Source organism: Ornithodoros turicata, chromosome 8 (genome assembly GCF_037126465.1).
Source record: "Ornithodoros turicata isolate Travis chromosome 8, ASM3712646v1, whole genome shotgun sequence".
Classification (NCBI taxonomy): domain Eukaryota; kingdom Metazoa; phylum Arthropoda; class Arachnida; order Ixodida; family Argasidae; genus Ornithodoros; species Ornithodoros turicata.
Genome location: NC_088208.1, coordinates 6430491 through 6453147, shown reverse-complemented (window position 1 = coordinate 6453147; position 22657 = coordinate 6430491). Strand labels below are relative to the sequence as shown.

Below are 22657 nucleotides of genomic sequence, written 5' to 3'. Positions count from 1 at the left end.
TACGAGGAGAACAGACGTTCGTCCCACTGTATGGTGGCCGCCGGCGAGGACAAAAAGTAGTAACATTTCGTCGACAAAGTTGAGGGTGCGTTAATTATGCGCTTAAGCACTTTAGTATTGTTTTATGCCAGGTATTTCACGAAAATTCCCAGCTGAATACTAATTCGAAAACAGCTGAAGCTATCGAATAGCTTTCGTTTCGGTAAATAACCCTGAGACATCGTCCAAGAGTTGAGCAGTGAGCGGCTGACTAGCATGACGTCATTAATTACACTTTTCATTAACTCTTCAGTTAGTTTAAGCTTCACATTAATTAAAGTTTTACTTTCTCCACGCGCAATGAACGCGTGCTCAATGCACTGCAAATAATATTGAGATTGAGGCTTGGAGGGCACCAGGCTCGAGGGATCCCGATTGCGGCGGTAACATCAAATCAACAAGTAAGATTCTGAGTCATAAATTGGGTAATTGGTTAAGGGTAGGTACGTTAACGTCACCGTAGAGCTACCGTACCTGCCGGAACCAATGGCAGCGCGCATGACTCAGGATCTTATCCGTTGATTAGGTGCGGTAGACGCGGAAGTCATGTTATGAACGGTCTACTAACCCTCGCTGCTCTCTTGGGTGCTTTTATAGGAAGGATGATGAATGTACCGCGAGCACTGTGTAGCGATCTAGAAGAGAATGATTACCTAAGCTGTTCCTTATCTTTCGTTGCTCCCGTGTGTGAACCAAGCGGGCAAACACACAATTGAGAGCTGGATAGGTGCGCTACACAGAGAACGAAACATGTAGAGTGAAACTAACAAAGTACTCGAAAACATCCGGCGGGGATTTTTGTAATATATATCTTTCGCTGCAAGTCTCGATCGCTACGGCGTAGCTAGCGTCCGAAGTAAAAATTAAGAGTTGGCATTTTTATTTAATGAATAAGCGTATGCAAATGCGCTACTCAATGGTCAACTCTTGTCGACATCTCAGAGATTACTTACCAAACAGAAAGTTCTTCGATAGCGTCAGCCGTTTTCGCGTTATTCAGCTGCGGGATTTTCGTGACACGACCGGTAGAATCGGAAAGAATGAGAAGAGAAAGAAACTGTCTTTTTTTTTTTTTGCATTTATCTCATCGTCTGCTCACCACAATGTGGTGCTCTCCGTCCATACTGAACATTCCAGCATTTTTGTATAATTTTTTTTGCATATTTGTGCCATCTTTAACGCAGCATAGTTCTTATACACGCGCAATTATGAATCTGTACATTGACGGCGTTGTTGGTAATGTGAACGTCTTCTTGACACATTTCTGTTCACTACTAATTTGCATCCTGACCTCGTTGCTTTCTATTATTGAACATGGCTTTGTCCATTTGTTTGTTGTCCCAAGTGTTTGATACTTCCTGTTACTCTTTGCATCACATCCAGGTTGACGACGCAGTGTCTGTACGTTGAAAAATGTTTTATTATGTGACAAGTGTGAAAGTAGATACAATAGAATTAAAAAGTGGAATGCACTTGAATGCGTGTCAATTCAAAGCAGCTGATACAATTAATGAAATATTAAAATTTTAGTGAGAGTTGTGCACCACGTGAGTGATGTCTACAACTAATATTTTGTTGATTTTCCTTTCCTTCCTTCCTTCTTTTTTTCTTTTTGGAAAAGCTTTCATTACATTACATTACATTACATTAGCTTATATTTTCTACTTGTTACAGCAAGCCGACCTCTGTCTGGCTGACCCTTTCTTTTTCCTTCAATAAATCTTCCTAACCCCTCTCTAAATAGCATTGTCATTCTAATTTCACCTCCTGAGAAAACTATGGGACGTTGTGAGTATACCGCAGATACAAGAGGCCCTAGCCTGTCTGCGAGGCAAGAACATCTTGCGCAGCTTCTGCGCTTAAAAGGACCAGTGAAACGACGATTGCTCAAGCCCTTCATTAATCGAGCAGCCAGTTGGAGAACATGTTAAATGTTTTCACTCTCATATCACTGGGATGTTCAATGTAATGCTTGCGACACACTTGTCTGAAGTTAGTACCCTGTAGTTTATCCCATCTCAAATCTCCAGGTGTTGGAAGACCCTTTATTTAGAGTAATAAGCAAGTGCAGCACGTCGTATTTCTTTAAATGCAACATTGGAACAACATCCTCCAGGGCAACCAAGGAAATATGGGCTGCAGGACTACTGACAGGCGATTCGAGGCAAAACGACGACAAAACCTGACAAAAGAACGTGCCGTGTTGTCTTTGTTCTGTTCCGTGTCTCAGGTTTTATCGTCGTTTTACACTGTACCAGCTCGCCTGCACCCTTGGACTTCTACCATTGATTCCAGGCAACCGGTGACAATAAAAACACGCCCTAAAAATGAACGTTCACATCTCCTTGCTTGGCGCAGAAGTCCCCTCAGTGATGGCGAGAGTACCTCAAAATTGTACTTGAAGTAAAGCATCACTATAGTGCCACCATTGGAGCTTTGAGAACAGTTTAATGTAAAGTATTCCGCAAAGTACTTTAAAGTATACTCGCGAGTACATTGTAATTCGTATCGGCCCACATTTAAGTGTTTCGTCGTGACAAAATGCGAGGAAGTAGCTAGATTTCGGTTCTTATTTTTAGAAAGTTATTAGCAAATATTTGGTTTTTAGTCAACGTGCTGCCTCTTACTGGGCGTGTGCGGATATGTAAGCCACGTATTTTCATGTTTCCAGCATCTAGCGGCTGAGTTCTTGCAACCTGACAACATTTCACAACTGTCGACAATGCGTCTTCCTCTTGTATTTCTCGTATTTCTCAAGCTTTCCCTATGCACCATCAACTGGGTACTCGAATATTTCACGGGAAAGCAAGGAAGAAAAGTACTTAAAGTACAACACAGAGTATACAATATGAAATGTGCTTGAAGTAATGATAAATGTAGTTAAAATCATGCTTGCGTACTTGGTATTTATGGTACCGTATGGTACCTCCCATGGCTTCACTGGGCCCACAAGAGTGATGTCAACCTCATTCACTCTCTCACGGTCTATCTGTTGGAGTTTAGAGCTTTCCGGAGCCCGTTCGGATCATCCAACGATCATTGCCTTTGTGCATGAACGCCTCCCTGTTTTCCCTGCTGAACAACAGCAAAAAAAAAAAAAAAAAAAAAGAAGAAAAAGAAAGAAAGAAAGGAACGCAAAAATAACGCAACGTTTATGGAGGGGTCTTTCAACGAAACCGCAAATTAAGTTGTTCAACGTTGAACATAAAAGTGATATGTGACAACAACAACAACATTAAAGGTAGTGTAAAGCAGTAGACAAGCATGATATGCCGGTGATGTGACTAAAGACTTTGTTGCTTCTAAATACCGTACGCGGAACCATACGACCGACAACGCGCTATAAATATTTTTAATTTGCCATGAAAGATGCGGCGTAGTGGAGGTGTGCGACGCCTAGTGTCACACAACCCCCTGTACAGCGGTCAACACTGAAAATTGGCATTACACACTATTACATCGGAACTTCGTTATTTTAGTTTTCCTGTTTACCTATGCATTCTGAAACCACTGTTAACAGTGTTTTCTGCGAAGTAACCCAGCGCTGGCGTCTGTTCGATGGAGGCTCTCCTTACTTCTCTGCTGCGCCTGCGCGCTCCTTCTGTTCGCGGCCTATTTCGAACGAACAAACTCGCTCTATGAACCTCTGTGAACAAACAAGTCCCGACGCAGTCTGGCTTCTTGAACGTCTGACACATTTTTTTTCAACGGCTCAGCATTTCATTTCAGTTCTCTTATCCGTTTATCCTCAGATGTGGATCTTTGTGTGGATTGCAGAAGCGGATTTTATGGTGGATTGTGGTGGATTGTTATGTCGGGCCCATGCAATGCCCATGTCGCACGCAATGTGGTTCCTGCCGTTTGTGTCAGGAGTACGGATTCGTTTCGAATACCTAGTACAGTGTTGCCCGTAATCTTTAATTGTAATTTTCTAATTAATTGCATCGTCGATTGGAATGAAACTTGTGCAGTTTTGTCCTATTGGCTTGGACTATCAAATAGCCACACTAAATGACTTTTGATCGCTGCTGCTTTACAGTACTTTTAAGGAGAAGTGATGGTGACATGATGCGTGCGAGCTAGTGCGTACCTGATATTGGCAGAATATGTCTCAGTTTGAGGAGAAGACAAACGGACGGACGCAACACCGGAATGAACACCACAAGACAACACCCTCCTCTCCTGCTGTAGGAAGGGAGTTGCCTCAGGACAGAAGCCGCCGATATTTGGAACAGAGACTGTTCTTCTGGGCACCGTCCTCATCATTGGCAGGGTATTTAAAGGGTTAGGTGTGACGTGTTAAACCTGATGACCTTAAACCGCATGACGTTAAACCGCATGAACCTTTAACACGTCACAGCTAACCCTTTAAATCAGGGTGTCGAACCGAACCCGAACCCGAACCGAAAACCGTACCCGAACCGTTATTTTTGCCGGAACCGAACCCGAACCCGAACCGAAATTTCCATGACACTGTTGAACCCGAACCGGAGCAGAACCGTAAAAAATAATAGCGGTAACCGGTTCGCAACAAAACGGTTCGGACATAAAAGAAGTCAGCATAAGAGTTCCTCTCTATCCCCGAACGAAGACACATTGGTATCATCATCACGCGCCTATATCATAAATTTCAGAAATGTTCACCTAGCAGTCAGACGACGACGTATAGTAAGTATACTTTCAGCGTCTTTTTAACATGTTGAAGCGCAGTTGTCCTTGTGAGTGCCGCGGCTAGCGCCCCACGCACGCGGTGCGGCGTCTACTCTTCAGAGACCAGGTGCCACGCGGACGAATGAAACACGAATGGAGTAGGCCAGTTATATAGCTCTACAGGACGAATATGTGATCAAATAAGCGCCCAAGGGGGGGGAGGGGGGGTGTCGAGGTAGCTTGCCGTTGTTGGCCGCACTCAAGTGGGCATCGTCACGACTATAGCCAAAAAAAGGAAAAGAAAGTGGGAGAAAGGGGAGTTGAGGACTTCAAATAAGCGCCCAAGATTTCCCTTTACACGTGAGCAGCACAAATTAAACAAGTCAGAAACATGAGAAGTGGAGAAGGAGCGTACGCAGAACGGTGCCTGTTTGATTGGTCGTGCTTTGAAAAGTAAATGTGGTTCTGCTTATTGGTAGCGTAGTTGTATCTTCGTGACACATTGCCGTTCTGTTGTGGATTAACAAGTACACTGCTGTGAGCTCAGACAGAGTAAGGCTTGCAGGCTTATTTTCGACATGCTTCAGTACGGTTTCAGATCGATTCACGCTGCGAAGGCAGTTTGCCGGCAAGTACTGTCGCCTGTCGTCTATGTTACGCTGTCCATCTTATTAGGCTTCCTTTAAGTGTATCTTGCTGGCACTGTGCGTGTGAAAAAATATATTTTGGGAACAGAGAGTAGCAGGACTACACCGCTTCAACAGCGTGAACTCTAGTTGCAATAAGTGTTCATCCATATCTCATTTCTCTCACTAAAGGGCTACCTCACCGCTAGAGACGTCAATGCAGACAACAGCAGTAAGCTATTAGCCACGCATTTCCTGATACAAGCAGTTTTATGGAACATATATAACGGACGCGTTGAACCGGTTCGCGAACCGGTTCGGGGCTGCGAACCGGTTTGCGAACCGGTTCGATTTCTGGCCTGGCCGAACCGGAACTGAACCGGAACGAAATCAAAACAACGCGAACCCGAACCCGAACCGAACCCGTATTTTTTGCGGTTCGACACCCTGCTTTAAATATACCCTGGCAATGATGAGGACGGTGCCCAGAAGAAGAACAGTCTCTGCTGGAAATATCGGCGGCTTCAGTCCTGAAGCAACTGCCTTCATACTTCCCTACCGGTTCGCTGGATTTCTACCCATCTACTTTCTCTCGTGGTGTCCTTGCTTTTGTATTCCCTCTCAAACTCGCGAGCATGTCGTCGACGCTGAGCATTGCCAGCGTCATGGGGCACAGTGCTGTAAGGTTGTGCATTACCAACGGATGGGTGTCTTCTAATTGGTAGTAAGTGAGCAACATTTTACGTGCTGTAATAGAAAGCAAACCGCTACTTGCTATAGTCCGTCGCACAATGTTAGAAATATCCAAAACAACAACAACAACAATAAATGATGACGATGAGATGAGGTGTTTCACCGCGGTGGTGCGGTACCCTACCCCATTGCACGGGAACATTATGTGAAGATGATGAACGAAGGATGAAAATACGAGAAAGAACTAGAGCGTCTGGAGCAATCCAGTGGACGACAGGAAATCCATGAACAGGTGAAGAACCCGACGATGGAGCCCAGGATCTTCATAGGCGCCAATGAGTGCATCTATAAGGTGAGCGGCCTCTTGCTGATATACGGGCAAGCTCATCACACAGTATCCGCCTTTGCGGGCAGTAGAGTGCATATTCCGTAAGAATGTGCTAGAAGTATCACAAGAAACGTTCTGCTGCATACTCAGCTAGTTTATTGGAAACCGATGTAAAAAAAATCACCAAGGTAAGGAAGTCACACAGTGTGGCGATGGAATGTAAAACCTTTAAGTGTTGGGAAAGGTTCCACTACGAAGTAAAGAAAAAAGAAAAAAAAAAGAAAAGAAACGAGCATAATGGTTCTCTGTCCCTTTCAGTGTCCATGATATACAGAATGTGTGTTTGTTTCCTGAGAAGATATGAGATATGTGGTCGGCATGATGCACCGAGCCTTCCTGCATCTATCACAAATGTATTGAAGATAATTGTTTGAGAACATCGGGAAGTGAAGGTAGGAAAGCACGTCAGCTATAGTCGTGGGATTCTCTATATGGAGACCATAGCCAGTCTACGGCTAGTCCATAGTCGACAGGCCATAGCCATCGAAGTTTTTAATAATAGAAGCTAGTGCCTTCCTGACTCAACGGTGCGCAACAATACGTGTGTAAATGGAAGAGCGCAGAATCTAATTCGCAGCTGAAATTTTTGCACTGTGTGTTATTCTGCAGCTTTACCTTCCGGGGGACAGACAATTTTTTTGGAGATGAACATATCACGTGTTTCCACGAGTATTCACTGCCTGTTGGGCTCTTTGTTTGAAAGAAAAAGGAAGGATAAGCGTGGGTAAGCAGTTATGGAGAAGTTCCGTGACACAACACTCCCTTCAATCAATGAACAACAACCAATCCGCAAGATATGATATTATGAAAAAAAAAAAAAAGAACAGAAAAGAAAAATAAACTGTGCGTCCAGAGTAGAGTGGACGCCCGTATGCCGCTTGTGCCCGAAGTATTTAGCACTGTTAGAACCTTTCTTCGGCGCTGATCTGAAGAGGAACACAGGCGATGTCGCCCTCTGTATGCAAAAGTTAACCAGAACAGCTGGTTGCGCTTTGGTAATCTCCATTCAGGCGCGGCAGACGTGTTACGTTACCGATTAGATTCAACGGGGGGTGGCAGTGCACGCACTGATATACTGACAGCTGTGAGGTCACCTCTTCGCACTCGGAGGGCTAAAAGGTCTTTCCCGCCTTCTTGAAATGGAAGACACTTCCGCTGTTGACGCCGCACGGCTTCGCGGCTCCCGGGATCGAACCGGCTCCGGGGACCGAGCGCGAACAGAATGTTCTGATGTCTCTGTAGCACGAAGTCTCAAAGAAAATTCTTGGGACAGCTGCTTAACCCTACCGGGAGGAATGGGAGGGGCCGGTGGAGAGGCTGATCGACGGGACGTTTCGCTGCTACGTCGTCTCCTAGTTGAATGTTCTCTGCTCCACTCGAAGGAGAGCTTCCTGACTGGAACATCTTCTAGAATTCGTTCACTCGATCCTTCTCGTGTTCGCACCCTTTCGATGTCTTCCAACGTTCCTTCCTTGAGACCGACGTTCTGCCACCGCATCAGCACCTCACACGGCACTCTGCGATGAACCGGGGCGGCAGCTACAAGAGCCGTGAGGCTGCCGCTATCGCTTTCTTCCGTGTCCTTGGACTTTTCTTGTCCAGGATCGCTGATGTTGGATTTGCTGGCATGGAAGCTTTCAAGAGAGGAAGACCTTTGAAGCGGCAGGGTGATGTGGGCCTCGACAACTGAAGGCGATGAGAGACTTTCCATGGAAGACGCTCTTTCTTTTACTGTTGGAAGAATGACTAGCTTTTTGGACTTGTCTTGGTCTCCTTTCTTGATGAGGACCACGAATTCGGAATCCGGGCTTTCATCAGATAATGAACTCTCCGCCACAGCCACCGGGTCCCTCATTTGGATTTCAGGTAGCTTCAAAGTCGGAGGTCGGCTAGGTGGACCTTCTTCAGGAGGTGGCGAAGGGGGTTTAGGCGGAGGCTTAAGAATATCGGGGGGTTTCGCAGGCTCAAGTTCTTGTGAGGAACACTTTGGCGGTTCTATGGGTTCTTTTAGAGGCTCAGGTTCTTTCTGATCTGCTTCGAGATGATGTGCAGGGGTAGATAGTTTCAGAACGGGCGGAGTGGGTTCGGGTATTTCTAAAATAACTTTGGGCGGACTTTTCTCTTTTATAATTGGTGGTCTCGGCGGCTCTACACTTGGAGGGGAAGGCTTTGGTGGCTCTGGGTGGTCTTTTTCTGCTCGAGATAAAGAATCACGCTTGGCCCGACGAGGTTCCGGTCGTGGAGGAGCAGGCAGCGCTAATTTAGGAGCAAACGTCAACATCGGTAGGGGAGGTCGACCAGGAGGTTTTGTCGGAATGGGCATTTGCGGCTGTGGTTCAGGCTGCTGCTTTATGACGACCCCTGGCAAGGGCACTTGCTCAGAGGGCGGTATCGACGGCTTGCGTTTCTCTACTGGCTGTAAACTTGGAGCGTCTGCAATCTCATGTGACAGCGCCATGCTAGGAAGACTGGTACATTTTGTCCACTTTTGCTCCGGCACGTGACCGCTTCTGCCCCCTAGTGACATCTTGCGCTTTCCGAGCCGCGAAAGCAATTTAGGTGACGAAGTCGCGAGTGGTTCTCTTGCGGCGCCTTCGTCCTTATGCCGGCCTATAGTGGTGAGATCGGAAGTGGATCTGCTCTTGATACAGTCCTTAAACTTAGAAAAAGAATTGCGTTTTTTACGAGCCTTCACGTCAACTTCCGGAGAAAAACTAACTTTGGAGCGTTGCGGGCGGCGTGTTTGTTTTGGAGGGCTGTCGTAGTTTCCGTCTGCACCCGTCCATGGTACCACTCTTACTGGGGGATTCCTTGTAAAAAAGTCCTTGATGAACGATCCTTTTGCGTGTGACGTCACGGTGTCGGGTGGAGCATTCGCGTCTTCTTTCGTTTCCGGCAACACCCCGGCAGTTTCCTCCGGCACTTGAAGAAAGTGAGCCCTAGAGTGAGAAGAACGACGAATATGTCTGAGTGGTCAAATAACGATATACCTTTATAGTGTCAGTCACGTCTTCTGCGGGGCTCCACTCACGAATTGATACAGGCAGCCCTATTGTGAAACTTGTTACTTAGCACCTCGTAAGAGAGCTGTACCTAGTATGTTTAACAAACAAATCACCTAAACAAGGCAGAAAAACCGCAGCAGGACAAGATCTATACTAGTGCTCCATAGTGCTTACAATGCGCATGACAGTAGTGGTTACACTATATTGAAAAGTTGCCCTTTACAGTGGGACATCAATCGGTTCCTGTTTACAGCACTGACTCTGCAATGTGATCGTCCGGGAAGATGTGACATGCATGAGATACATATTCAAGAACATTGTGAGAAGGTTTTTGCAACACCAGGTATCACTAAAGCTGAGAAAACGCTGTCCCATTCTATTTGTGACACTGAGAGTCACCGCAATGAAAAAAAATAAAAAACAAAAACATCCCAACTAACTTCGCAGCCTATTCTTCGTAATTTAATTTTTTAGCTACCATGACGTCACTGTCAGCGGCTTCTGGTTTTTCGTCTGCCAAGCATGACAGCCAGAACCACACACACACACACGCACACAGATTGGATGATGATTTATGGCACTCTGCCTTATTGCTCATTGCGAACGGATAAGGGGATGATGATGAGGGGAGCACTTTCAGAGATCCGTCACCAGACCAGTGAAGCGCAAGTACTCCGCAAGAAGACAAAGGCCTTTCATCTGACAGCCACCGTTTTGAGACAAAACCTGTCAAAACAGCCCTCGATCACCTCAATTATCTGTTTCATAGCTGATGCATCGTCACCGTAATATCGAAACCGTTACGTGACCATGTGGTTTCTTTTCTTTGTTACATCGCTTGGGGTTTAAAGCAGATGCCCGTCCCATATACTCCAACAACCACCTTACACCTCACACGGGGCGCTTCTCCCGAATTGCATCATATCTTATTTGCACAGCCTGCGAGGATACCTCAGTTGTTCTGCGAAATTATATGCTCATTACCACTCCATTCTCATGTGTGATGTCTCACGTACAGGGTGTTTTTCATATCCTTCGCATATTTTTTTTCCATAAAAAGCTGTGAGAGCAGCATATAGATGTCGTTTTTACAGCTGAGCTATACGGCAAGGTGGACATCCTCACGAAGAGAGCATGCTACTACAAGATGACTAATTTGCCTAAAATTCTCATTAACTCACTAAACTAAAAACTCTTTAACTAGTGGATTCCAGTCCAAAGCGGGGTAGCAAAGCGGGAGACAACCCTCCTTGATAGTCATTGTATCTTTTCAAAGTTCCGAAACGAGAGCGTGCCGTGAAATATCCATCGCCGATTTTCGCCATGCAAATGAGCCAAGTCAAAAGAGCGTCTCAGCCGCAAATCTGTGCCGCAGAGCGGTGGTGGCGCGGTGACGAAAGAGTTCACCGTTGTCGGCCTCACAGAGGTGCTGGGCAACGCCACGACTAACGCCCTGGGGCGGAATGTGCGTCCTAGGCCGACTTCTAAGGGGTCTGAGGGAACTGTAAAGGGCTTTCGGATATATATCGGCCGCAGAGCGGTCGTGGTGGTTGTGGTGCTGATGAAAGGGCTCGCCGTTGTCGGCCTCACAGAAGTGGCCAACGCCACGACTAACGCCTTTAGAAGTCGCCGAGAGTCACTAAATAGGCTTCGCTTCAGAGTATCGACACTGAGGTCCAAAGAGAGCAGGAGCACCATCTTGTTTCCGTACCACACCGGTACCATCCCCAGTTGAGGATCAAAGACCGCTAAAGCTAACATGATGCTCGCTGCAAGATGGAGAAGCGTGTATGAGTGTTGTGATAGAATCCACGCATTGTCAACCAGAGCGTCCCGAAGTAGTCAGGGTGAACTGAAGGCCGTCACCTTTGATGAGCTGCTTGCAAACGAAAGGAACATTTCACACGCGCACGATAGATGGCATCATGCGCTAAAGTGCTCTGAAGTGCGCGTGCGCGTGGGTAGCGTGGCGCGGAAACAAGATGGCGCATGCTCGCTCTTAGAACTCAGTGTCGCTACTCTGAAGCGTAGCTTATTTAGTGACTCTAGTTGATCCTGCCAGCGGATCAGCGCCTACTCCAATCACCTCTATCGCTTTAAAGCACGTGATACCGTGACTTGGAATGAGCGCTGGCCTGTATACGCACCCGAACAGTGCAGTTTCGGTTTCTTCTAGACTAACAGTGTGTAAAGGCAAGGAATGACAGATGGATGGATGGATGGACTGATAACTCACTCTTGTCGTGGTGTATCGTGCTGGCCACTGTCTTCGTCCGTAGGCGTTGGATGTCGAAAGTAGACATGCAGCATAGAATCGTCACTACCTTGGTGAAACATTCCTCCTTCCATGGCGGCGTCTACGCTTGTCCCTCTAGGTGTACTACTACGTCGGGGACGCAGAGTCCAAAGTGATGGCTTCTTACTCAGAGGCTCGGGTTCTTCGTCCTCGTCTTCCTGCTCCTCGGAGACATCTGGCACCACCATGCCACGTTCTTTTTGTGGAACGCTACGGCAAAAAAAGGAATGATCCTCATTATGTGGGCTCATGTTTGAATGATTAAGAACTTTCTGTGTACATCAAACGGGCGCTAGGGTTAGGATGCGGATAATTTCATGGCCCGAAGACACCCGAAGATTTCGCGAGGCCAAATCCCGGGATTTGGGATAAAAAATTTGAGTTTCTCTGCAATAAATACTAGGCAGTAAGAGTGACTCGTGGTTTCAAGTATCCCTTCACCGAAAAATATCATTTGTAATCTGAAACCGAACCGCATGACAAATATTTCAGCTGCCGATTCATATGAACCGCGCAAACCGTGGCCGAGAAAAGCCCTCAAGTCTCATTAAAACTCCGATTCAGGGTCTTCCGGTCGATAAGACTACAAAAAATACTGCTAGGTTTTCTCGCTCTCCCTTTATGCAAAATCAGTCTTTTTTGTTTTCTTCTTTTGATCCTCCAGACGACACGACAGTTACTGTGTACGAATAAAAGGTAGGGAAACGCAAAGCGCACCAATTCCATATATTCTCACAAGCTGCATTCTTAAGAATACTCCAGCGGAAGACGCGAAAGTAAGCTGCAGCGTAAGGGCCACTTCTCACTTGGCGGAGCCCGACGCGGCGTCGTGAGCGGGCGGCGGAAATAGACGCGCATTTCCGGAGTCGGGAGAGGAGAGACGTCGAGCCAAAAAACCACAGGGGTGACACAAACCCGCCATTGTTGTAACTACCCTCAAGCGGGTGCTTTTTACAAAACTGCCATCTTGTCCTGGTCGCACGTCATAGAAAACGTCATTTTGAGGTCATGTGACTTTGTTTACATGTCGTTTTGCCGCTTACCGACATATTTTCACCGTCTTAACACGAAGAGATGGCCGTATTTTGCCAGCGTAAACTATGACGCGCTTCTTCCGCAACATGGTAGCCCATTTCACCGTTGTTTAAGTACATCGCATCGGCTCGGTAAGTCTTAACGCGCGGTCGTCATCACATCTTTGTAACTTGTCAACAATACGAGGCTTTATGTGTAAAACTGGGCGTTTTACTGCGAGATTATCGGATAAAAATAATTACCGTGGTCGAAAAACATCCAAAACGTCGTCTAGAAACAACAACCGCATTGTTTACAAACGGTTTGGCCGCCGATCACGGGCGCCGCCATCTTTAAGGTCACGTGTGCCTTGAAGTTTGCTGTGACGTACGACCAGGACCTGTCCAGGATGCATTGCGTTCGCCCAGCACGCTTTCGTCTACGGAGCAATGCACTGGATGCCACCCCTGTGCAAAAAACTGTCATGCCGAACTTCTTTCACGGCGTCGGCGAGAGCTGCCGAGAACGACAGCTGGCGACCAAGTAGGTGACACAGAAAGGCCACGCCTCCTGATTTTTCGTCTGCTTTGGGCGACGGAATGCCACTGTGGTGGGAACATGAAAATCGCGCGCGCTGACGGGGCGGCGGAAATGCGCCTCTACTTCCGCCGCCCGCTCACGACGCCGCGTCGGGCGTCGCCAAGTGAGAACTGGCCCTAAGTACACGTTCTGAACGTCATGTCTTCTCGTGCGCTGCTAACGGCGAGAAGTATCCTTTGGCGCAGCCAGAAGACGACAAGAAGAGACGCATTCCAACGCTCGGTATTCCGGCACGGTGCGAGTGCTCAATATGGTACGCGGCAAAACTTTTTGTACGGTGACAACGTTTTTTGTTTGTTTGTTTGTTTTCTTGCACTAGAGTGTTGCGTGGGGATGACAGGAAACGCACGCTATATCGCAAATCAGTTATTTATTTAAATACCCTCAGGGTGTTAGCGTTACAGAGGGGAGTGGTGGTTCAAATAAACGGGTGACACAGAGTAGAAAAAGCTGAGTACAAAGTATGAGAAGAACAGTGTTGATTACAGTGCTACACGATCACCAATCTGTCGGCTTGTACGGGTTACTCAAAAAGTTACAACATACTGAGTTGCAAGTTGAGTTAAGTTACCACATACTCAGCAAAAAAGTAACGAAGTACAGCAATAAATATTTGATTTTCAAAAAGTATATAAGATAGAGTACTAAATACTCTAAAAAAGGTAAGCAGTTACTTCCAAGATACTGTCAAATGAAAACTGTATTTTGCTACGAAACACGGGACAAAGTCGGCAACAGCGTCACCAAAAAGCTTTATTTTTCCGGGTCTTGGAATCCGCAAGTTTTGCTTGGCGCAGCCTTTTTGAAATTAAGCTTGCTGAATGTACTGTTTGGGACACGGTTGTCTAAAATCTCCAGCCCATGGCGGAACGATCCCCTATCGGCGATGACGCGAACGAAGGAACTATACCAATACCTTCCTCGGGGGAAGGCCGCGCTCAACTGTTCTCCGTAGCAGACGACACCGAGCATGCGACGGTCCTCTCTCCCGACAGGTGGCGGTGCGTGGCCTACCCCCGGAGACTGTATTGGTATAGTTCCTTCGGTGCAGGACAACACCGATAGGGGAGTGCTCGGCCACGGACTGGAGATTTTAGACAACCGTGTTCCAAACAGTACAAGAGAGGTATTAGGTATACCGGATTAAAAGCGCTAAAAACAAACGAGGACGACACACACGGAAGGCGCATTAACAACAATTTATTTGACATGAGACGCACGTACTATAAAAGAGCTCAAGAATTTACTTTCCTTTCCCGTTAAGCCAATGGACGGACAGCTGACACATCTGGCTCCTCCCTTTGCGATCAAAAAAGCTTCCCAAAGTTCCCTCTCCCTACACTGTTAAAACAGAACTTCACCACATAGCACGCTCCTAGCCAACCATCATTCCGAGTAATATGTATCATTCCGTATACTGGCTTGTTCAAAGCAGGGGGGAGGCACCTATCTGGGACAAGATAATCTGTCCCAGATAGGCGCCTCCTCCCATTTTCAACAAATCAATATACAGAATGATATCATTCGGAATGACGGTTGGCTAGGAGCGTGCTATGTGGTGAAGTTCTGTTTTAACAGTGTACTATCACGGAACATTGCCTTTATCTCCGTTATAGTAAACACAGGATGACAACCACACTCTTAAAAATGAACTTCACCGCATAGCAAGCTCCTAGCCAACCATCATCGCGAATGATATCGTTATCTGCCCTGATTTGTTGAAAATGGGAGGCGTACGCCTTTTCTGTGACAATTATGAACAGCATAAGTGTCACAAAAAAGGCGTACGCCTCCCGTTTTCAACGAATCAGGGCAGACAACGATATCGTTCGAGATGATGGTTGGCTAGGAGCGTGCTATGCGGTGCAGTTCATTTTTAAGAGTGCACATTGTGCAATCGACAAATAGCACCACTGCTGTTTGCCCATGTGCTGCAATGTGGTTGTCATCCTGTGTTTACTGGAACGGAGATAAAGGCAAGGCTCCGTGATAGTAGGGAGAGGGAAATTTGGGAAGCCTTTTTGATCGCAGCGGGAGGAGCCAGATGTGTCAGCTGTCCGTCCATTGGCTTAACGGAAAAGGAAAGGGAGCTCTTGAGCTCTTTTATAGTACGTGCGTCTCATGTCAAATAAATTGATGTTAGTGCGCCTTCCGTGTGTGTCGTCCTCGTATGTTTTTGGCGCTTTTAATCCGGCATGCAGTACCAACAGGCCCAATTTCGCATTTTGAGTACTAGGTATACCGGATGTTTTCTCTAACGTATCCAGAAATTTTATTGAAAGCGAGCGATAAAAGAGAAACGAGTGCTGCTTTCCAGCTATACTTCACTAAGAAACAGATGCTACTACTGAAGAAGTAACTGTTTCTTTCTCAAGTAGCCAAAAAGTACCACTTGGTTTTCTTTTATCGCTCGCTTTAAATATAATTTCAAGGCACGTTAGAGCAAACACCCTGTATACCTGAGGCGTTCAGGTTACAAGCTTTCAGAAGTGCCTTGTCTTTGCCTTACCCATCACTTTCCGCCACACTGACCATTTCCTTAGTGCATTTACACTTTGCCAACAGAAGATCTTTCTCTGACTCTTACTTGCAAGGACGCTTCCACTGAGCTGTGTTTTTAATCCTTTCACTGTGAAATGTTAACTCTTTCCGATTATGTACAAATTATTCGCATTACGTTCCGGTGTGTGTATTTGTCCCGGTCCCTCCCTAACGCCTTTCTCCCCTGATGGTATGAAAATGAAATAAATAATGAACCTTATAGTCGAGATGAACAAATATATAGGGGAAAACACGTACCGCATAAAAGCGACGGATCCTCTGTATGTCTTCTTCTTGTAGCCAACGGATGCAGCGGTATAAGGCAGCTTGTAGTCACTCTTGTGGAAGTACGAATCTTTCACCAGAGGAGGAGGTGCCCCATTTAGTGTATCCACGCCCAAGTAGGATACCTGAAAAGTGCAAAGAATGATTTCAATGCATGTGTAACAGCCAAACTGGAAGCGTTTTTGAGACATTTGCGTGAAAAAAAAAGGATAGTAACAAAAATACGGGAGTCTTTTCATCATTCCCACGAAATTTACATACCAACACGAAGATATGCGCCTCCTCCCATTTTCAACAAATCAATACACAAAATGAATCATTCGGAATGATTGCTGGCTATGAGCGTGGGGTGAAGCATGCGGTGAAGTTCGGTTTTAACAGTGGAGGGGGTACACGGGCGAAAAAGCTAGGGGGTGTCACTGAACGTTTGTGGTGGTGGGGGGGGGGAGTGTACGTGGTCTGGATAAATCACATTAACTGGGCGCGAGATATTAGACGCAACGCCCTGCGACGTTGACGACCCTGTAGGCCACGCGGTCGCGCGATAAGTGCTGCAACGCCTTTACAGGCTCGTGGTACAATCAGAATTCACAGACAACCATCTCGTGAAAGATGGAAGTCACTGAAAAGGTTAGCCAGCTGTAGGAGTCGAACCCACATCATCTGGATTCTCCCGTGCTCCAGCCTCAGAACATAGATTTCCGTCGTCTTCTGCTCTGATATCCCATCAACCACGTTACACTTAAAGCAGCACGGAAGGGACTTAGAAGATATATTTTGTTAATGTGCCATATGGCCATGCTACCTACAGGTAATCGTCACGCAAAATATTTCAGTTGGGGAGCGCGAATTTACTGAGAAAATTGTTTTGCAAGAGAGAGCGCATCGGCGACGACGCCGCCCAGCGGCTACTCGCGTCTCGTGACGTCAGGTGCCAGACCACGTTTCATTGGACACCGAGAATCCTCTGCTGGCGAGAGCGACTAGTCGTGACGCGAAACGGGCGTCGCGAAATGCGACTGCATAAAGAAAGAAAGAAAGAATATGACGATCGCCCCAGTAATGGCGAGGCACATGACGTTGCAGACTGGCAGCCGAGGAGAGTAGGTCTTGACAAAACATCCCAGCGCGGTATCGGGAGGCCCGCAGTTGCCCGCCGGCGCAAAAAAGGAGGCCAGTTCCACCCCTCCGAGCGCTACGATTGGCTGGATGAAAAAGCGTTTGTGTAACAGCGCTGCGGAGATGCAGCACGGAGCGATTCTCGAAAACCGTCTGGAAACGCCGCGCGATAACGGCCTCGCGGTCTCAGAGCGCGGGGCGCCGCCTCAAGAAACGCGTGTGTGAATCCAGCTTTAGCATACGAATACACGACTTCCCTTATGTGCCTCCTTGCGATATGTGAATGGTGATGGCCCTCGCCTGCACAACATGCATCTGGCATCTCTTCACCGATATCTCCGGCCTTCTTATCGACAACACAGGTGAGTGTGTGGCTTGCGATAGTTATACGGCTTTGCTGAATGTCTCTGTTGTGCGCCCGTACCACCGCGATTGTGCTGCCGCCACGGTTCCGGTCTCAAGTTTGCAGCCAAGGTCACCGAACTGCAACCAGATGCGTTCCGGCTTACCAAGCGTGCCCTCCTTCGCATTCCCCATCGTGCTACCTTCACTACAACTCCCCCTGCTGTTCTGCTTACACACTTTCATCCTTCGCTTCGCTCCTCGTTCGCTCTGCCGGTTACAACGCCGACGCGGCGCAACCCAAGAACGGGCGCCTAAGAGCTGCGCTCTCAAATATTGGTAACGCTTGCTATGTGCTAGTTCGAGATTCGGGACCCCAGGACAAGCGTGAAGGAGTCTTATACTAACGATAGCAATGAGTAGCGCTATTTTGCTTAGCCTTTGCATAGCACGGTCTTTTGACTGATTACATTTTTTCTGCTTTCTGTGCTGTTCTGAATTCTAATAATAAAGGAAATAAAATTCACCTTGATGTGACGGTCGATGATCCAGTTAAGCTCGAAATCTTCATCGTCGTCGCCAAATGGGTTGATCAGTTGTTCGGCTACCTTAGATAGAGACAACGTTCAGTTTCACCCTCTAGGGACGACAAAGCAGGGAGGGAGACAATGAATTAATAAAAGAGAAGAGGACGCTGCACGACCACTCATACGTTACAAGAAGATGTGCATACGCAGGTGGCTCGAAGGAAAAAGAACATAGAAAAGCAATAACAACATTATGAGGTAACAGTGTACACGAGCCAACTGGTCATCTCTTAATACTTCCCTTGTACTGTTTTTCTTTTTCTGGTTGTGTTTTGTGCCGTCCTCATTTTTGTTGCGCGCAATATTAGCAGTCAATGGGGGTTAAATATTTTTAAATATTATTAAAGAAAAAAAAAGGAATGGCACTCGCAGAAAGGATAAACGTATAAAAAAAGAAAAATAGTCTTTACATCCGCAACAATAAGAAATTTAGGAACTGCCCGCCACAACATGCACACTCCTAGGACATTTTCTGCTTCTGCGTCCTTTCATAGAACAAAATCTTTTAGGTCATTTAACTCGCATATAGTGTTTTGCACAGTGAACAACAACAACTGCAACAATAAATGATGATGATGAGATGATGACAATGGCGATGCACAGTGAAGGTGAGAAGGTGTGAAGCGAACAATACACGAAACAACAAGCACACCGGTTACACCCAACACGTCACACACTCTTAAAAATGAACTTCACCGCATAGCACGCTCCTAGGCAACCATTATCTCGAATGATATCGTTATCTGCCCTGATTTGTTGAAAACGGGGGGCGTACGCCATTTCTGTGACACTTATGCTGTTCATAATTGTCACAGAAAAGGCGTACGCCCCCTGTTTTCAACAAATCAGGGCAGATAACGATATCATTCGAGATAATGGTTGGCTAGGAGCGTGCTATGCGGTGAAGTTCATTTTTAAGAGTGCAGGCAGCCGCTATAAAAATCGTTCGATTAACATTTATTGCACATAGTCAAACGCAGCAACACCTGTATGTTATCGACACCCGTTTTCGAACAGGATATGTGCAGACATCATCTGTACCACTTTTCGCGTCAGTGCTAATTCGGAGCTAATGCATCCATGTCTATACTATGTACACCGCCTCTATTCATTTCTTTCTACAACCTATTCTGCGGACAGGAAAGTACCTCATCCTCCTCAAGAAATGCATTAAACAAATCTATACGTATGACACTTTGCCACATAAGGAACCCTCCCTCCCTCGATCTGTGTCCCTGTCTTGTCGTTACCCCGTCTGGCAGGTTCAAAAAACAAGAGCGGTCGTCGAATACGGGCGATGGAGAGGTTCATGGTTCAGAGGTTATATCATAGATTTGCTGTTTTTAGCGCGTGGGGATACGAAAGCTTGTTAATCCACCTGAGATATGCCTCCGTTTTGTTAGTATAAACCAATGTGCGACTTTCTTCATCCTGTGCCAGACGTCGTGCGCCCAACACTCTTAAAAATGAACTTCACCGCATAGCACGCTCCTAGCCAACCATTATCTGGAATGATATCGTTATCTGCCCTGATTTGTTGAAAACGGGGGGCGTACGCCTTTTCTGTGACAATTATGAACAGCATAAGGCGTCATCTTATTCTTTCATTCTTCTTCTTCATTCAGAGAGAGGATTGTGTTCTAAATATATGTCGCCGGGTCGAACAGTGAAAAGTGTTGACAAAAACTGCGCCAGTGCTTCTGGTCTTCCTTCTGAAGTTCTCATGCTACTTTAGCCAACATCCGGCGGTATGCCGTAAGGTCTGTAAGGTGTCCACAGATGCTGCGAGGCCTTCATGAAAGAGACTTCAGTTCGTGAATGAAGTAAGTCCGGTAGTTGGTGAGAGCTGCAGTATGTCGTGCCAGATGTACGGAGAAAAATGGTCACTAACTGGTGTCGACATCCGTAGCGCAAGACAAGTGTCGAATTATGTCTGCTGAGCACATCGAGAGGTCCAACAAATTGATTGACTTGGGGGTTACATATAGGTTGACGTCCGATTATTCAGTGGGCACATGCGACGAATCTCCATTATATTCAACAACTTTCTCTGTGTGTCGTCCCTCCTTCCGCTTCCCCAGGCGCAATAATTAGCATTGAGGTCACCCAGTATAAGCGTGGGAGTTTCCAGTGAATCAAGAAACTGTTCGAGTTCACTCCAAGGCACTCGTACAGCTGGACATAGATATTGCCACGAATCATCTTCGAGAAACTTCAAGGGCAGGCACGAAACGGTACATTTCATTCCGGCGCGTGCTGAAGAAGAAGCAAGAAGATTCCAGACACATCGCCTGCTCTCTGGCAGGAGATGCGGGGCTTCCCTTTTCAACGGCCTGGAAGACCAACTGCGACAAAGCAGAGGACAGCTTGGCCTGCCTGCAGAATGCGATCCATTAGAACTCTCTAAACGCAAGAAGAAGATGCCTGCGGAGACCAGTACCCAAGTGGCGCATCCTGTTGCCACGCACATAGCCCCTGCACGGTCGCTGAAGACATTCAGCGGGGAGTATTACGACGACGTGGACGATTGGGTCCACTACGTGCGGATCGCCAAGTTCAACAACTGGAGTGACGACCAGAAGCTCGTCAACGTCTATTCCTCCCTAGAAGGCACCGCGAAGACATGGTTCGAGAACCGGGAGACTTCGCTCATGTCCTGGGACGTCTTCAAAAGCAAACTCCGCGAGGCGTTCGCTTTTCAACAACGAGCTGAACGCGCTGAACATCTGCTCCAGAGACGGATCCAGCTGCCAAACGAAAGCGTTACAGGCTTCGTCGAAGATGTGTTGCGGCTCTTCCGGCGAGCTGACCCCAAAGCATCCGAGGAGAAGAAGGTTCAGCGACTCATGAGGGGCGTAAAAGAAAATTTTCGCACCCTGTCCCGGAATCCACCCACCACGACCGACGCTTTTCTGGACGAAGCCGTCCGCATTGAGAGGACCCTGCTCTCTCGCGCTACCGTCGACCAACGACACCAGGGCTACGAGGCTTTCTCCACGACCGCTGGCCTCAACGTCGGATCGCTCAGACAGCTGATCCGAGAGGTTGTACGCGAAGAAGTACGAGCTCTCCTCTGTCCTGAGAAGGCTCAAGACCCTTTGTCTTCGATCGGTGCGATCATCAAGGACGAGGTTCAGCAGGCAATCCAGACGTCGTCAACCGTCAACCCCGACGCCGAAGTATCGAGACCAACCTACGCCGCCGCTCTGAGACAGGTGCCACCTACTCGTCCGCCGTACTACGGAAACCGTTGGACGCCTAGTCGGCCTGTCCAACCTACTCCGAGCGTCCCGCCACACTCTCAGACGTTTCGCAAAACGGACGTTTGGGTGACTCCCGACTTCAGGCCGCTCTGCTACCACTGCGGAGAGGCCAACCACGTCTATCGCCGATGCCCCTACCGACACCTTGGCCTTCCCGGTTTTTCACCCGACGCCCCCCGCCCGATGCGGGGGGCGTCGATAACGATGACGTAGTTATCACTTACAATGATACATAACACATAACGATGACGTAACCATCACTTACACGTCAGGAAGAAAACACAACGACGCCGACTGCCTGTCCCGAGCACCACTCCAGCGACAGGACAACAGTCTCGAGGACGACGACGCCTTCCTCGGTCTAATGAGCGCGACTACCATGTCTATCAAGCAGTACAATGACCCCGAATTGAAGAAACTCGTCGACTATCTGCAGGGCCGCGCCGACAATGTTCCTTCCATCTTCAGAAGATCACTCCCAAGGTTTTCCCTACGTAATGGTGTCCTCTACAAAGAAAACCACGCGCTACATGGCGCTACGTGGCTTGTGGTTGTGCCTGGAGACATGCGCCTCAAGATTCTTGAATCCTGCCACGACGAATCGTCATCAGGTCATTTGGGATACAGCCGGACACTTGCCCGTATAAGGGAAAAGTACTACTGGCCAAAACTGGCCAAGACCGTCCACCACTACGTAAGGACGTGCCGGGAATGCCGGGAAAGGCCGCCGGTACGACCTTCTGGGTACCTTCAGCTAATCGCACCGCCGTCGGCGCGTTCGAGCAGATTGGGATGGATCTACTCGGGCCCTTCCCACGTTCGTCTTCCGGAAATCGTTGGATAATCGTCGCCACCGACTACCTGACACGCTATGCTGAGACTAAGGCACTTCCACAGGGCACAGCAACAGAAGTGGCGAAGTTCTTCATCGAGAACATCGTACTACGGCACGGAGCTCCGACGGCCTTAATCACCGATAGGGGAACGGCATTTACAAGCAGACTAACACAAGAAATCCTTCGACTCAGCCACACCGCCCCCCGGAGGACAACGGCGTACCATCCGCAGACGAGCGGGCTCACCGAACGCCTAAACAAAACCCTTGCCGACATGATTTCGACGTACGTCGACGTCTAGCACAAGACATGGGACGAAATACTGCCTTACGTCACGTTCGCCTATAACACGGCTGTCCAGGAAACAACGGTT

At 47.6% G+C, this 22657-nt stretch overlaps 1 protein-coding gene across 3 annotated transcripts in view; it reads right to left on the bottom strand.

The window, feature by feature from the left end:
- Nucleotides 1-6475: 6475 nt before the first annotated feature.
- LOC135365881 (titin-like) overlaps nucleotides 6476-22657 on the bottom strand; it is a 162534-nt gene continuing 146352 nt past the window's right edge. For 2 of the 3 annotated variants that reach the window (XM_064598565.1, XM_064598567.1), the window contains 4 exons: nucleotides 18126-18206; nucleotides 16111-16262; nucleotides 11638-11907; nucleotides 6476-9335 (listed from right to left, as the gene is read on the bottom strand). In XM_064598565.1, the coding sequence (XP_064454635.1) occupies nucleotides 7487-9335; nucleotides 11638-11907; nucleotides 16111-16262; nucleotides 18126-18206 (2352 nt within the window). In that variant the 3' untranslated portion in view covers nucleotides 6476-7486. The remainder of the gene's footprint in view (nucleotides 9336-11637; nucleotides 11908-16110; nucleotides 16263-18125; nucleotides 18207-22657) is intronic. The other variant, XM_064598566.1, reaches the window with a different exon arrangement.